Genomic DNA, 14,621 nt, shown 5'->3' on the forward strand with positions numbered 1-14,621 from the left:
AGTAAGTTTGAATGCATGCAAACAACAAAGAAATTTCATTCCTCGAGGCTTTTAATCCCCGTGGACATAATTCAGCACTTCAATGGTCTCTTCTGTACCCTCTGCGTTCACACACACAAGCACGCTTTGACTTTGGTCTCCAAGAGTGAGGGTGGGGGATGAGGTGACATTGAGAGTACCTTTCTCCATCTCAGGATGACTCAGGGCTCCTCCTCTGGCTCCTCTCCGCCTTCCCAGGCTTCACCCCTTCTGGCTCAAGGTCAGGCTTAGGTCTTTCACCTGAACTTTTGTTTAATTTTTTATTTTGAGATAACTGTAGGTTCACATGCGATTATAAACAACAATACAGACTGCTTTCCCCGATGGTAACACCTTGCATAACTACAGGACAATATCACAACCAGGAAATTGCCATTAGTCCACCTACCTTCTTGAGATTTTAACAGTTTTACACGCATTCCTTAGTGTGTGTGTGTGTGTGTAATTTTATCTGTGCAATTTTATCACATATGTAGATTCATGTGAACACCACCAGTTAGGGTATGGAAATACTCCATCACAAGTCTCACTTGAACTTTTATTTTTGTTTATTTTTTTAAAGTAGGCTCCACACTGGGTGGGGCTTTAACGCATGACCCTGAGATCAGGACCTGAGCTGAGATCAAGAGTTGGACGCTTAACTGACTGAGCCACCCAGGTGCCCCTCACTTGAACTTTGAAAAACAGTAATGTCCTATCTTGATGTTTCTGAAACTGCAGCCTTTAGAAGCATCAGAGTCACCCGGGGCCACTTGTTAAATGTGCCGATTCCTGGACCCTCCCAGCCCTCCCTACACATCTGGGTCTCTGGGGGGTGGGGCCTGAGTGTCTGCACTTGGAACAGGCGCCATCCTTTGTGAACCACACTGTAACTGGCCTCCAACTGTCCCATCATGTCCAGTTCACCCTCCACACCATGGCTGTCAGGAGGGATCCTTCTAAAACACAGCTCTGACCATGTTAGCCTGCTGCTTAACCGTGCTGCGGTGCCCCACTGCCATCAGAACTTAGCGAGCAAAACTTCCACCTCCACTCACCGGACCCCCCCTGCAATTCAATCCCTCCAAAGTCCTCTGACTCTAGAACATGTCGTTTACTTTCATCATGCTCTGATTTAGGTCATGCTGTTCCCTCTGCCTGGAATGTCCTTCCCACCCTTCTCTGCCTGTTGCAACCCCTGTTCAACTATCCATTTTTACAGATGAGAACTTGGAGGTTGAGCAAGGTTCAATATCACCCACCAAGTGGGTGGGTGCGTGGGACCAGCTGGGAGCCTGAATCCACCCCAACTCCCTGCTCCTAGGCTCACGGTTCACCAGGCTGGCATGAAGGCTGGGGCAGGCCACTGGTCCTTCTTCCTGGCTATCTGCTCACCTTCACTTGGGCCTGCTTCCCCATCTGCCTCTCAGACATGTCATCCAGGACCTCCTCTCCCTCTCCCCCGCTGGGAATCAGAAGTCTGAGGAGAGGGTGGAAGGGCAATGGGATTGAGCCCAGGGGTAACCCGACTCCAGACTCTGGAGTGGGCTGGGGGCGGGTGCACCCTAGGGGATGGGACCTGGAACAAGTCCTCAGGGACCCGTTGGAGCAGGGGCTTGGAGATAGGGGCTCCTGGAGAGTGGGAAGGAGCAGACTGGAGTCCAAGTCCCCTCCTCTGCTGCCCCCTCCCTCCACTGCTCACTCGCAACCCGAGCCGGGGGGCCTAAAAATAGCCCCCGAGGCGCAACCGCCGGCCGCCCTGGTGACCTTCTGGGTAACACAGGCCGAAGGCGGGCGGGCAGCAGGAAGGCAGGGCGCCGGCCCCCCAGGACTCATCTCCCAGGGCACCATCCCCGGGTGCCCCCGTGGCCGTCCGGTTCCAGAGACCCACCCCCAACAGCCCAGCTCGCAGAGGCCATGCAGAAAGCCCGGGGCACGCGAGGCGGGGACGCGGGCACGAGGGCACCCCCCAGTCCCGGGGTGCCCCCCAAGCGAGCCAAGGTGGGGGCCGGCGGAGGGGCAGTGGCCGGGGCGCCCGCCTTCCTGCGGCCCCTGAAGGACGCAGCGGTGGTGGCCGGCAGCGACGTGCGGCTGCGGGTGGCGGTGAGCGGGACGCCGCAGCCCAGCCTCCGCTGGTTCCGGGACGGGCAGCCCCTGCCCGCGCCGGCCCCTGAGCCCAGCTGCCTGTGGCTGCGGAGCTGCGGGGCGCAGGACGCCGGCGTGTACAGCTGCAGGGCCCAGAACGAGCGGGGCCAGGCCTCCTGCGAGGCTGTTCTCACAGTGCTGGAGGTCGGAGGTAATGGGGAGGCGGGGGCGCGCCTGGTGGGGTGCTCAGAGCCGGGCCGGGGCTGCCGGGGCCACGTGGGAAGTCCCGGTTCTCGGTCTGCTCAGCTGCTCCGACCCAGAAGTGCCAATCAAGAGGAAAGTGTGTGTTTGGGGGTCGGGAGGGTGTCCAAGTAGAGAGGCTCCCCACAGGAAGATCAGAGGTCAAGGGTCAGCATTTGGTAAGCAAAACCTGAGCCCCCACGCAGGCCTCTCTGGGAATTCCACAGTGAAAGGCCTCCTAGTTTCCCTGTAGAGAGAGAAAACCGTCTGGGGGAAATGGTCTTTATCAGCTCGGATAACTTAGACTTGAGACACCTCACAGGGGTGCACGCGTCTGAGAGAGGGACGAGCTCCCCTGGTCCTGCTGCAATGTTGAGGGGTGGGTCAGAGCTCCGGGCAGGCCATTGCTGGGGCACGTGGGTGTGATCAGCCCCAGGCTAGTTGGAAGAAGCCAGTGGGTATGAACAGGGTGCAGAGCATCAGGGGTGGAGCGAGGGCTGGGAGCTCCCCAGTGTGTATGAGAATCCGTATGCGTGGGTGCTTGAGAATCCATATGCAAGCCTGTGTGTGTGTGTGTGTGTGTGTGTGTGTGTACACGGACCTGTGCGGGCTGTGGACAGGCCTGGTGGTACAAACAGTTGAGGGATGGGGGTTTGTGGAGTTGGTGTGGGAAGCCAATGGGCCATGTCTGCCTGAGGTTCAGAGGGCATGGAAGGGGGACGCTCAGGCTGGGGCTTGGGCCCCTGCCCACGTCGGGGTAGAGTGCCAGGCTCATGTGTGAAGAGACAGATGATGATTCGAGGCAGAAGAGAGGGGACAAGATTGGGCCTGGTACTGAGGGTCCTGCTGGGGCTGGTATGGGGGTCAGGCCTCGGACAGATTCTCCTTGGGTCAGTGTCTGGGTTTCCTTTTTAATGTTTTCAGCCCCTAAGCCAACCAGTTGTTCTCTAGGCCTCAGACAGAGCCTTGGGCTGACGGAGTCTTGAGAACCAGAATGCTGGGGGAGTAGGCTGCAGCTGGGGCAGTGGCAAAGAGCTAGGGGATCCCTGAGTGTGTCCCAGGCATCTTCAAAAAGGAATTCTCACTCCGGCTGGGTGGTGTTGTTAGGGGTACATCCTTGGGGGCTGAGGAGAAGGCACAAGGATGGAGGACCTCAGTAGCTGGCGGGGAAAGGAGGCAAAGAGGTGCGGCCGAGATGGAGGGGGGGCTCAGCCTCCCTCTGGCAGCACCTCCCCTCTCTCTCTTGCCCCACCCTGCCCACCCTCTTACAGTCTTCAGTTCGGGTTCCTTGTACTCCCTGTGGCCAAGCCTGGGGTTAGAGAGCGTCAAGGCTGGCTTCTCCTGATTGGCTTTGTACTTGGCCAGGTACAGGCCATCCCAGCCTGGAGTCAGGGGAAGGGACCCATCCTGGCAGAGCTCTGAGCTGGGGAAGGATCAGACTCCTTGGGGATCTTAGCTCTGGTCCTCTCAGGCCAAAGGGACCTGAAAACAGAACATAAATCAAAGGGTATGATTGAGGAGAATACAGTCTGGGGGAGAGATATTTTATTTTATTTTATTTTAAACATTTATTTGTTTGTTAATTTTAAGATTTTATTTATTTATTTGAGAGAGAGACAGAGAGAGAGAGAGGGAGAATTTGCAGGGGGGAGGGGCAGAGGGAGAGGGAGAAGCAGGCTCCCTGCTGATCAGGAAGTGGGACCCCAGGACCCTGGGATCACAACCTGAGCTGAAGGCAGACACTTAACGGCTTAACCACTTAACCTAACCGACTGAGCCCTGAGCCAACTGAGACACCCAGGGGCCTGGGGCAGGGGTGGGGGGAGATTTTACGGAAGGATAAGGAAGCCCTGAGGAGTGCCATGTTTGTTTTGAGTTGAATTGACCACAGAGAACCGCAGCTCACTTCCTTTTGCAGGTGAGGACACTGTAGTTCAGAACAGAGGAAGATCTACCAGAAAACATGTTGCTAGTTATGGCCACCCCAGAATTAAGAACCCATCCCTCCTGGTTTCCACCTTACTCAAGGAATTCTGGAGCGAGGAGAGAGAAAAAGGAAGGGAGAGGAGCTGTCCATTGTATGGAGAGTAGCCCAGGCCTTCTTTCTGAGAGGAGAGCCCCCTAACCTGCTAGGGTCCCCCAAAGTGGGGAGAGTGACAGGATGCTAGACCCCATCCCCCCCCCCCCCCCAGCAGGGCTGTGTTTCCCTGCAAGATGTGTTTCCTTGGTCCGTCTCTAAGCTGGGGAGCACGGTCGGCAGGGCTGAATGCTGGGTGGGCATATCTAGACAGACTCTAGGAGGACAGTCTCCAGGCTGTGCTCTGTTGGAACAGCATGTTTGAGAGGCGTGGGGTAAGGAAAGGACCCTGGGTGTCGTGAGGACTGGATCGGGGGCCTTTTGATAGTCACGTTAACACGGGAAGAAGATAGCACTGCAGCAGGTCACATTTGAGAACTACTTCCTACTGGTGAAATCTTTACCCCAAGATCGGTCTTATAATTATTATTAATTGGTGATAATTCTTAGTAATAATTTATAATGTTATGAAGAGCGACAGGCTACTGTGTGGCAGGTGATACACCATCACATCTTTTGAAATATCATTTAAGTCCCATTGCAACCCTGAGGAAGCTGGTACAAAGGACTGAATGACATTTCTTGTTGTACAGATAGGTGCCTGAGCAGGGGTGCAGGGAGGTCTGTCCTACTGCGAAGAACTATGTGCTTAACTATGACGCCCTTCCCACATGATTTGGAGGAGGGCAGGGCTGTGCTTTGGTGATGGTGGGGGACTGACTGCGTGAGCCTGGCTTCCTCCTCCTCCTCTTGCCCCCGCCCCCCGGCAACCAGTACCTGCCCAGTTCCGGGTCTTGGTCAGGGGCAGCTGGAATGCAGGTCAGCATTGCTCAGACTTACTCATGGAAAACTTTCTCAATTGGGATCAACAGCAGGAGAACCTCAGGGTTCTCGAGGAAGCCCAGCCAGGACCTGGCTGCAGAAGAAGGAGGCAGTTTCCTGGCTGGGATTGCTGTCTGGCTCGGCAAGACAGGGTGATGCTGAGGTTCCTGGCACTCCTGAAGCCTGAGATGTTCGCTCAAGGATGGAGGGATATTGGCCTGGCTTGGGGAGGCCGGGGCCTTGAGAAGACAGGTGGGCTGCAGACTGGAGAGTCTGGAGAATGGGACATAGGAGGGTGGGATTTGCGGTGTAGAAATGAGGAAAGAATAAGAATGGTGAAGACGGCAGACAGGCAGGCTACCTGTAGAATCCTTAGCATGGGCATAGCACCCCATCTCATTTCATCATTTAATCTTCCAAGCCCAGATTACTGTAGTAATGGTTACACATAGGAGAGAACTGGGGTCCCAAGAGGGAATTTACCCGAGGTCACATGGCTAATGAGGTGACAGAGCCTGATCAACAGGGGTTCAGGTCCATGTTGCCTGTCCTCAGAAAGAGAAGCATGGGAAGACTAAGGCCAGGATTTGTTACCATTAATCATCCTTCTCCCGACCATATCCCCAAAGCCGTCTTCGGGCCCAGTCTCCAAGATAGGCTGGGTATTCCTCTCTTTCAAAACAGCAGGCTCCCACCTGTGCAGGCTGAGGAGCTATTTGCAAACCAAGTGACCAGAACATGTGCCACCCTCAACGCTTGGGACAGGTGTGGCTGGAGGGGGGTGGAATAAAGGGCAGGGGGTAAAGAGGAGAGGGCACAGCTGAGAGAAGGGGCAAGCTGACAGTGCTTGCCATGTTAGTTTGATGTTTCATAGCCAGAGTCCAGACTCTGGCTTCAATCGGTAGGGCCAAAGGTTAACAGATCAGTGTGAACCCTGCTGGGGACTTAAGGTCATGGACAAGAGAGGTTAGAGACAGGGAGAGAGGGCTTCCTCAGGCAAGGAGAAGGTGGGGAATGCACCAGAGCCTGTGTCGAGGGGTATTCTGCCGTTATTTTATTCACCAGGAACTTGGAATGTCTGGATGAAAAGCCAGGAGGAAACTAGTATGGAGGTAGGGATGGGTAGGGAGAGTGTTGCCATCCACTCATGCCCAGTCCTCATCAGGGAGGGGAAGAGGAGCCAGAGTGGGAGCAGTGTGGAGCCCTGGGAAGAAAGAGAGACAGGAGCAGAGAAGCGCCTAAGTAGCCAAGGCCCATGCAGGAGAACTTTCCTGAAGCCAGGCCAGGCTCTCCCGGGAAGATCCTGAGTGGCACTCGAGATGGCCACTTCTCCAGCTATTTCTTAGAAAAGGGTCAGAACGGAGGTGGGAGGAAGGCTGGATGAATGAGCTATCCCAGGAAGATTTACTCTCCCTATCCCCGCCACCCCCAGCTCTGCCACTCCGTCCCATTTTACCTAGTGCCTACTGCGGGCCTGTCATTGTTATAGGTGTTTGGGCTAACGGAAGGGGGGATCCCCCAAGTTCCTGTCCTCCTAGAGATCACATCCTAGTGAGGGGAGATACACAACATGCAATAAACCCAATAAGTAAAAATGTTACAGGGTGTCAGAAATGCAGAGCAGGATAAGCAAAAGGGGGGAAGGGAGAAATTGGACTTTCCAGGCAGGAAAAAGAAGCAAATAGGAGGGGAGTGGGTTCATCTGGCTCAGAGGAGGGTCTGTGTGAGGAATCACGCATGGCATGATGCGTTGGGTTTCCTCTGGAAGGGGAAAGGCTGGCAGTGCAGAAATTGGGAGTCTGGGTTTGGGGAAAAGAGGGCAATCTAGGGCCAGTTGGGGGTGGCCCACCCTGCAAGCATGCCCCAGGCCAGCCCTGTGGGGGTGAACAGTGCAGACCCAGAGCAGGAACACCGAATCCCACAGGCCTGTCCTCGGCCCAGCTGTCCCGTCACTCACGCCCGCTGCCCATTGGTTATTTTTGCTATGGAATGTGCCAGCCCCTCGGATTCTCTTGGGGAACAGGGGCTCAAGTTACCCCCTCTCCTCACTCAGCTCCCCCATCTGTGAGTGGGTGTATTTGGGGGTGGGCAGGGAGAGCGCCTGTGGGTGTCCAGGGTCTTCTGGCTGGAACCCATAGGGACACATACATGTACGCTCTCAGTGCTCGTCCCCATTCATGTGTCTGGATCTGCGACATTTGCTTTTGGGGGTCTGGGAACCAGGACCACCTGTATGCACCCAGAATGTACAAGACATAACTTTAACCTTAAAAAAAGAAGGTCCATAAACTCACATAACTTCAGGGGCCAAGTAAAAACTGGTAACAGTGAGTGGCACTACTTGCATATTCTGGGATGGGGATTAGGATCTAGAGGACAGTGGAGACACAGAACCTGTGTGGCTTTGGCCAAGTGATAGGACTTCTCTGAGCCTTAGTCACTTGTCAGTTAAACGGAGCCAGTTCAGTGTTCCTAAGGGGTTGTTGTGAATGAGGTGACATTTATAAAGTGCCTGGCACTTAGTAAATGCTTAAGAAACTTAGTTATAATGATTGTTGGGGGGAAGGGAGAATTGAGTTTCCGGTGGCAAAGTGTGCATGGTGCTGAATGGGAGGAGGACAAAGAGAGTTTGGTGAGTATGCTCACCTGTGAGTGAGAAGGTGGGTCGTATTTGTGACTAACAGGAGTACCTCTGGGCACCTTAGCTGGTGTGTGTGCGTATGCCAGGGGGCAGGGACAGAGGACCTACCATCCAGAAACTCTAGGGCCCTCTCTGGCTCTCCGGAGGAGCCTGGGGGTTTTCATAGTCTCGGTTCCTTTCAGCACGGAGCCCCCACCCACCAGGGCCCTTGCCCTGCGTGTGACCCAGGCGCCCCCACCCGGCGCTGTGGCCCTGCGGCGTGTTCTGGCTGCGACGACAAGTTCGGGGCTGCCTGGCACAGGGTAGTGTGCGCATGTTTGTGGAGTGAGCAAGTCGAGATGCGGCTGACCTTCCAGAGCCGCCCCGCGTTCGGCTGCCAATGAGAGGGTGGCCCGAACTCTCATCGGGGCCACGGCACCCCCTTCTGTGCCTCAGTTTCCCCATGTGTCCAGGGCCCAGGAGGCAGGTGCGGGGTGGGGGTACCCGGAGGCAGGTGAGCGGCGCCCCAGGGGTCTCAGGGGAGCAGGCCAGGGAAGGGGCGCCAGGTGGGGTGCAGGCCGGCGGGGGAGGGGCGGGCTCTGGGCGCCGCCGCCGCCGCCGCCGCCGCCGCCGCCGCCTTCCCCCCGCCCCGGCTCCCGCGGCCCCGCGGCTCCTTCCGCCACCGGCGCCGGCTCCCGCCCGCTCCCCCGCTCGCCCCCGGCCCCGCCTCCGACTCCGCCCCGCCCCCGCCCGTCCCCTCCTCGCCCGGCCGCCGGCGCGGCCCCCTCCCCCGCCATGAAGAAGCTGTGGGTGAAGAAGCGTTTCCAGGTGAGGGCTCCGGGGGCGGGCGGCGCCGGGAGGGGGCGGGAAGGGCTGGGCGCCCCAAGGGAGGGCGGGTCACCGCGGCCGGGCCCCGGGGGAGGGGGCGCGGGGTCCTTGCCCGTCCCACCCAGCCGCCGAGGGCCGCGGCCGGGCGCGCTCCGGGGGGCTCCCCGGCCTGGGTGCCGAGCACGTCGGCCCCTCCCGGCGCTGAAGGGCAGACCACCCCCCCCTCCAGGCCCCGTCGTCCGCAGTCCCCCGCGACCACCCGGGGAGGCCCCCGCCGCAGCTTCGGCGTGGAGTGCCCCCTGGCTTCTTTGCCACCTGGTCTCCCCTCGCCTCCGTCCAACCCCGGCCCCCCGCCCTAGCTTTCCCCAGCCCCCCAGTCTGGAGCCTTCCATCTTCCCGAGCTCCCTGGAAGCCACGCACAGGGATCCGCGCGGAGCTCAATAAATTCCCCAAGCCCTGCCCTGTCCTCCGCGTACCCAGGCCTCCTTCCTGCATTCGTGAGGCTCTGGCCCTTGGGGGAACTTGCCCTCAGCAACCCCATCACCCTCCCTGCCCGCTTGACACCTATTTCAGGTATCTGTCCTCCCCAACCCCCTTACCAGGAATCTGTGTCCTCGCCCCTCCATCTCCCAGTCATCCAAGCATCCCCCACCCCCATCTCTTCCTTCACGTCAGTCAGCCTCCTATCTTGTCTCCTAGCTTCCGTCTCTGGGGTATGGCTCAGGTCCCCAATCCTGTGAGCCTCTGTCGGACTCCCAGCATTTGACCCACAGCTTTGCTCTCCTCTCTCTTCCTCCTCTGCTTCTCCCCAGAGCCAAGCTGGGTAGCCTGGAGCTCCTGCTGGGAGGGCTGAAAGGCAGGGAAGAGTGGAGACATTCCCTACAGCGGGAAGTGTCTGTGTGCATTATCTAACCACCCCCCCAAGCCCCTGGAATGAATTTCTGTTTAATATAGAGGTTTGCATGGGAGGTAAGGGACAGCAGGAGTGAGCCTTTCTCTCAACAACTCATTCTGGCTTTTCTCTTTCAGAAAACCGGCCACTCCCGCCGGGCCTTTGGCAGATTCACCCATGGTGCGTGGACCACAGGCTCCCAGCTCTAGCCCATGCCCACTCCTTCTCTTGGTCCATGTCTCTTCATGCCTCATGCCCAGGCCCTGAAGACAGCCCATGAGATGTGGGATCCCCCAATACACATCCATACCCACTCAAGGAGGTGCCCTGTACCCTGTAGCTGTGGGGTGAGGGGGGTAGGGGGGACCTCACTAGCACATCCCACCTTGGGCCTAAGCTCAGGGTGCTCCATCTATGGGGCCAAGTGGGGATGAGCTCACTGCCATGCTTTGGCATCCAGCACATGGCTCTTGCTTGTCATGGCACTCATAGAGAAACTGAGGCACAGAACCTGCTAGAATATGGGAAAGTTAAAAATATGCCCAGGAAACTTTGCTTATAGCCTAATCACTGGGCACTTTTGAGGACCATTCAGCAGTAGAAGAAAAGGATCAGGAAGAGGGTGTACCTGTCACATCGTGGTGCAGAACAGGTGGGGGGATTGGTTTGCAAGGAAGGGTCAAAGCACAATGCAAATATTTTAAGAGAGGGTGGGCCTGACCCCTAATGGGGGGCCTGGGTCTGTGACTGGGCTGAGCACAAGCAGATGTGTGTGTGTGTGTGTGTGTACACGTGTTTACGTGCGTGTGACCAATGGCAGTGCCAGTGAGAGTGCCAAGGGTACAGAATAGCTGGGGTAGTTGGAATAACCAGCAGAAGCATGTGCGCTCCCCAGCTGGGCACAGTGGGAGCCTGCAGGCTGTCAGGATGAGAGATGCTTTGCCCATTCCAGGTGTCTCCCTCCCCCTGCCCCATCCCCACAGGGCATTTCTGGGCACTGGGTACCCTCATGCCTCCTCTGTCCTGCCTACCCACCATGCCCTGCCCCACAAACGCTCTGATAACAGTCTGTCCATGTCTCTCTCCTGCTGCTCCTATGGAAGCGAAGTTTTCCGCTCCTGCAGAAAGCAAAGTTACGGTAGGAAACTGGCTCCTGCCCTAGCCCTCCACTCCCCTTTCCTCCCTGCCCAACCCTGGCCTCTCCTCACCCTGCCTCAGCTGCACCCTGATGTGTTCCAGCTGGTTTGGGGTGGAGGACAGGCTGGCCCGGCAGTTGGTCGAGTGCCCTGATGGTACGACTCTGAGGTGACTGCCCTTTGTTCCTGGGGTACCGGAACCCAAAACGTAGAGCCTTGGAACCTAGAATCTTGTTATTTGGGGGCTGCACAGGAACCTATGGTGTCACTAACAGATGAGGATCGGGAGGGCTGAGACCCTGGGATCCATTAGGTGGCCGGGAGGGGCGGTGGCAGGTGGCTTTGAGGGCCAAGGAGGCAGAGCTAAGTCGCCAGGGGCCCTCAGGTGAAGCCATGGGACTGGCCTGAGCAGCCCAGGATGGGCCGGGGGGACGAGGGGGGTAAAAGAGGGGAGAAGATAGGTGTGGTGCCCCCCCCCCCCCCCGCTGGTGGTAAGATTGAGCCTGCTGCAGGGGAGGCGGGAGGAGACACAGGGAAGAGTTGGAGTCAGAGGGAGGAGGGCCCTGCCCACACAGACCCCTTCTTCTCCAGACTCGGAGACGGGCGAGGATGACATCAGCGATGTGCAGGGGACCCAGCGCCTGGAGCTTCGGGATGACGGGGACTTCAGCACCCCCACGGGTGAGCTATCTAGGCTGCTCCAGGAGCAGGCAGGTGGGCTTCCCCCAGAAGGGGCCTGGGCTTCACCGTGCTCCTTTCCCTAGGGGGCTCCGACACCCTGGTGGGCACCTCCCTGGACACACCCCCGACCTCCGTGACAGGCACCTCAGAGGAGCAAGTGAGCTGGTGGGGCAGCGGGCAGACGGTCTTGGAGCAGGAAGCGGGCGGCAGGGGTGGCACCCGCCGCCCCCCGGGCAGCCCAAGGCAAGCACAGGCAACCGGGGCCGGGCCACGGCACCTGGGGGTGGAGCCGCTGGTGCGGGCGTCTCGAGCTAATCTGGTGGGCGCAAGCTGGGGGTCAGAGGATAGCCTTTCGGTGGCCAGTGACCTGTATGGCAGCGCATTCAGTCTGTACCGAGGACGGGCGCTCTCCATTCACGTGTAAGTAATGGCCTCACCCGGGCCGCACTGTTCCACCTCACCGTGCCGTCCCGCACTGCCCCTCACCACTCCGTCAGCCTCCAGCCCTCTCTCCCCTGCACCATCCGTCCCTCTGTGCACTTCACCGCCCCTGCTGCCACCCTGGCCCCTGCTGCCGACTCTGTCCTCCCACACCACATCCTCCCTCTTCCCGTGCTGTCACCACCCACAGCCTCCTGCTCCCACCTGTCCTGGCTCCCTGTGCCATCGCCATAGTCTCGTGGACCCCTCTTGTCCCTTCCTCATCCCCTCCAAGATCTCCACTTTCCCAGGGGCCCTCTCCCACCTTGCCCATTCAGGCTCCAGTTGTCCCCAGGATCCCCCCCCCCCCAGGGCCCCCTCCGTGCCTGCTGTCTCAGCAGCTGCTGCCTTTTCTTCTCTCTGCACATTCCTGTTCCCATGTGGGCCTTTTTCTGGGAGCAGCGGAACCTTTCTGCAAGGCAGCTCCTGAGAGAGCAGGAGAGCAAGGGAGCAAGAGCACGGCCAGAGGAGAGAAGAGAGTGAGGCGGTCAGGGAGTAGATGGGGCCAGGGGCCTGCGAAAGCAGGAGGATGTGGGCTGTGTGGGAGGCAGGGGCAGGCAGGGAGGGCTGGAGTCAGGGGGCTGGGGTGGAGGCAGAAGGCTGGGAGTGATGCAGGCCAGGAGCATGTGAGGGCCTGGTGGGAAATGCCTGTGCAGGGGTGGTGGGGGGGCGGTGAAGGTTGTCCTGGCAGGGGGTGGCAGGAGCAGGAGCGGAGGTGTTGGAGTGAGGCATCGGAGCCATTTTTGGAGATTTGGGGCTGGCAGATACAGGAGGGAATGCTATAGTTGAAGAGGGGAGTGGCTGATGATGGAGGAATTGGGGGGATATTTGGGGAGCTGAGAGGGACCTAACTTGTGATGGGTATGGGTGTGTGGGGGAGGGACCATCATGGAGGAGAAAAGAAGGAGCCCGGGGGGGGGGGGGCTGTTTTGAAGGTGGTTGGGGTGGCTAGCGGTAGGCAGGGAGGTCTGGGGCAGGGGAGGCTCCCTGGCTTTATCCACTTGGCATGAACCCGGTGCTCCTGAGCCCTGGACTTGCCTTTTCCTTCCCTGCTTTCCTTTGCCAGGCCTCAGCCTGAGCCTGGAGTTGCTATGGCAACTTCTGAGGAACCCATTTCCTTAGTGATGTCTGTGGTACAGAGGCTGGCCTAGCGCTCCGAACTGCCGGCAAGAGGCCTCCTCTGCTGTCCCCGATTTCTCTCGGATTTCTCTAGGAGCCTTACCCAGTTCCCAGAGGCCATTCCTCAGGGACTCTGCTGTCCTTCGCCCAGAGTAGACTCTGCCTCCCTGCAGGAGGCCGGCTGAGGTTCTGTTCCCTCAGGCACCGGATGGCCATTCCACCCCCCACCCCTCTCCCCTGAGTCAGAGGTGGGGCCTGCAGGGGGGAATGGCTGACCCAGCCTTCCACCCTGCCCACTCAGGCAGCCCTAGAACTTCTGCTGAGGCCAATACCCTATTTCTTGTCCCTTCTGTGTCCTCAGAATCCTAGACATTTGGAGTGAATAAGGGCTCAGGAGTCGGACTGCCTGGGTTTCAGTCCTGGCACTGGCCATTTCCTAGCTGTGTCACCTTGGTGAGGCACTTTACCTCTCAAGCCTCAGTTTCTCCCTCTGTGAATGGAAGCAGTAACGGCTCCTAGCTCAGAGGGCTGATGTGAGGATTACATGAGTGAATGCATTTGAAGCCTTTAGTACATGCCTGGCCCCCAGTAAGGATGCAGTGAGCCATTTCCTGAGTTTCTGTTAAGCTCCCTCTAATGTGTCAGGTATGGTGTTAATATCTTGGATTCCTTTCTTTGCCCATCTTGCTGCTTGATGTGTCCCCCAAGAGTCCAGAGGGGAGAAACTGAGGCCCAGCTCTTGGGCAGCAAAGCTCTGTGGGTGAGAGGGGTACTCTGAGTTGACCAGCTCCGTCCCTCTTCCTCTTCTCCCACACCCCTTCTTCAGGCCCACACGGTAGTTATTTCTGAGCTGAGTTATTTCTGAGCATACCCCTTTGGGGAGCTTCTGTGCTGGGGGCGGGGCAGAGGTGGCGGGGTGGTTCCGAAGGACTCAAGGTAATTTTCCCAGAGGCAGGACAAAGTCAAAGGCCTGGAGTGGGGGCAGATTGATCAAAGGGAAGGGGAGCCTGGCTATTCTAGTCTCCCACCCCAGGGACCTCAGCTGCCACCTGCTGCGATGCGATCCGGCAGCGCTGGAGAGGGGCTCAGGTCTGGTGAGGCATCTCAGGTGCTAGGTCGTCCCTGAGATAGGGCATGGCTCCCAGAAGGCTAGTGTCTATTCTTCTAGGGGTATGTGCGGCTGAGGATGGGCAGGGCTGTGGGGGCCAGCTGGGGGCAGGAATGAGTGGGAGGCTGCATTCCTGAGAGGGCCCTTCCCCATCCAACCCTCCTGCCTTCCCTCACCACTTCATCCTTTGGGTCCTAAGCTCATTCTTTCTCTCTCACCGCTCTGTTCTGTTTCTGCTGTTTCCCCAGCTTCTGGGGCTGGGGGGAGGGGGCTGGCCAGAGCCCTGGGGGCTGAGTCTGTACTTGGGCCCAGCCACCAGCCCAATCTTCTGGTGCCAGGGCTGCCAGCCTCTCCCCAGCACCTGCCCTGGCTGTTCCTTCCTCTTGGAGGGGGGAGGGGGGAGGGGGGAGGGTCTGACCCATATCACCCCCAAGCCTTCCCAGCATGCCCCACCGTCCAATTTCCATCACGAGCTGAAGGTCTAGGAGGGAGACCCCTAAATCTTCTACCCTCTT

The 14,621-nt window shown here is 58.3% G+C and overlaps 1 protein-coding gene across 6 annotated transcripts in view; it reads left to right on the plus strand.

Moving 5' to 3' along the window:
• Positions 1 to 1,762: 1,762 nt before the first annotated feature.
• The window catches only part of SPEG (striated muscle enriched protein kinase), a 55,705-nt gene continuing 42,846 nt past the window's right edge, over positions 1,763 to 14,621 (plus strand). Inside the window, exons 1-5 of one of the 6 annotated variants that reach the window (XM_044381126.3) lie at positions 8,668 to 8,690; positions 9,720 to 9,762; positions 10,691 to 10,720; positions 11,310 to 11,399; positions 11,483 to 11,642. Coding sequence is in view for 3 of the 6 variants with exons in the window: in XM_044381123.3 (XP_044237058.2) it covers positions 1,936 to 2,314; positions 11,310 to 11,399; positions 11,483 to 11,819 (806 nt within the window). In the remaining 3 variants the exon portion in view is untranslated. Of the gene's footprint in view, positions 2,315 to 8,667; positions 8,691 to 9,719; positions 9,763 to 10,685; positions 10,721 to 11,309; positions 11,400 to 11,482; positions 11,820 to 14,621 lie in introns of those variants that run through there. The other 5 variants (XM_057305027.1, XM_057305033.1, XM_044381125.3 and 2 more) reach the window with 5 other exon arrangements.

Source organism: Ursus arctos, unplaced genomic scaffold (genome assembly GCF_023065955.2).
Source record: "Ursus arctos isolate Adak ecotype North America unplaced genomic scaffold, UrsArc2.0 scaffold_1, whole genome shotgun sequence".
Lineage (NCBI taxonomy): Eukaryota > Metazoa > Chordata > Mammalia > Carnivora > Ursidae > Ursus > Ursus arctos.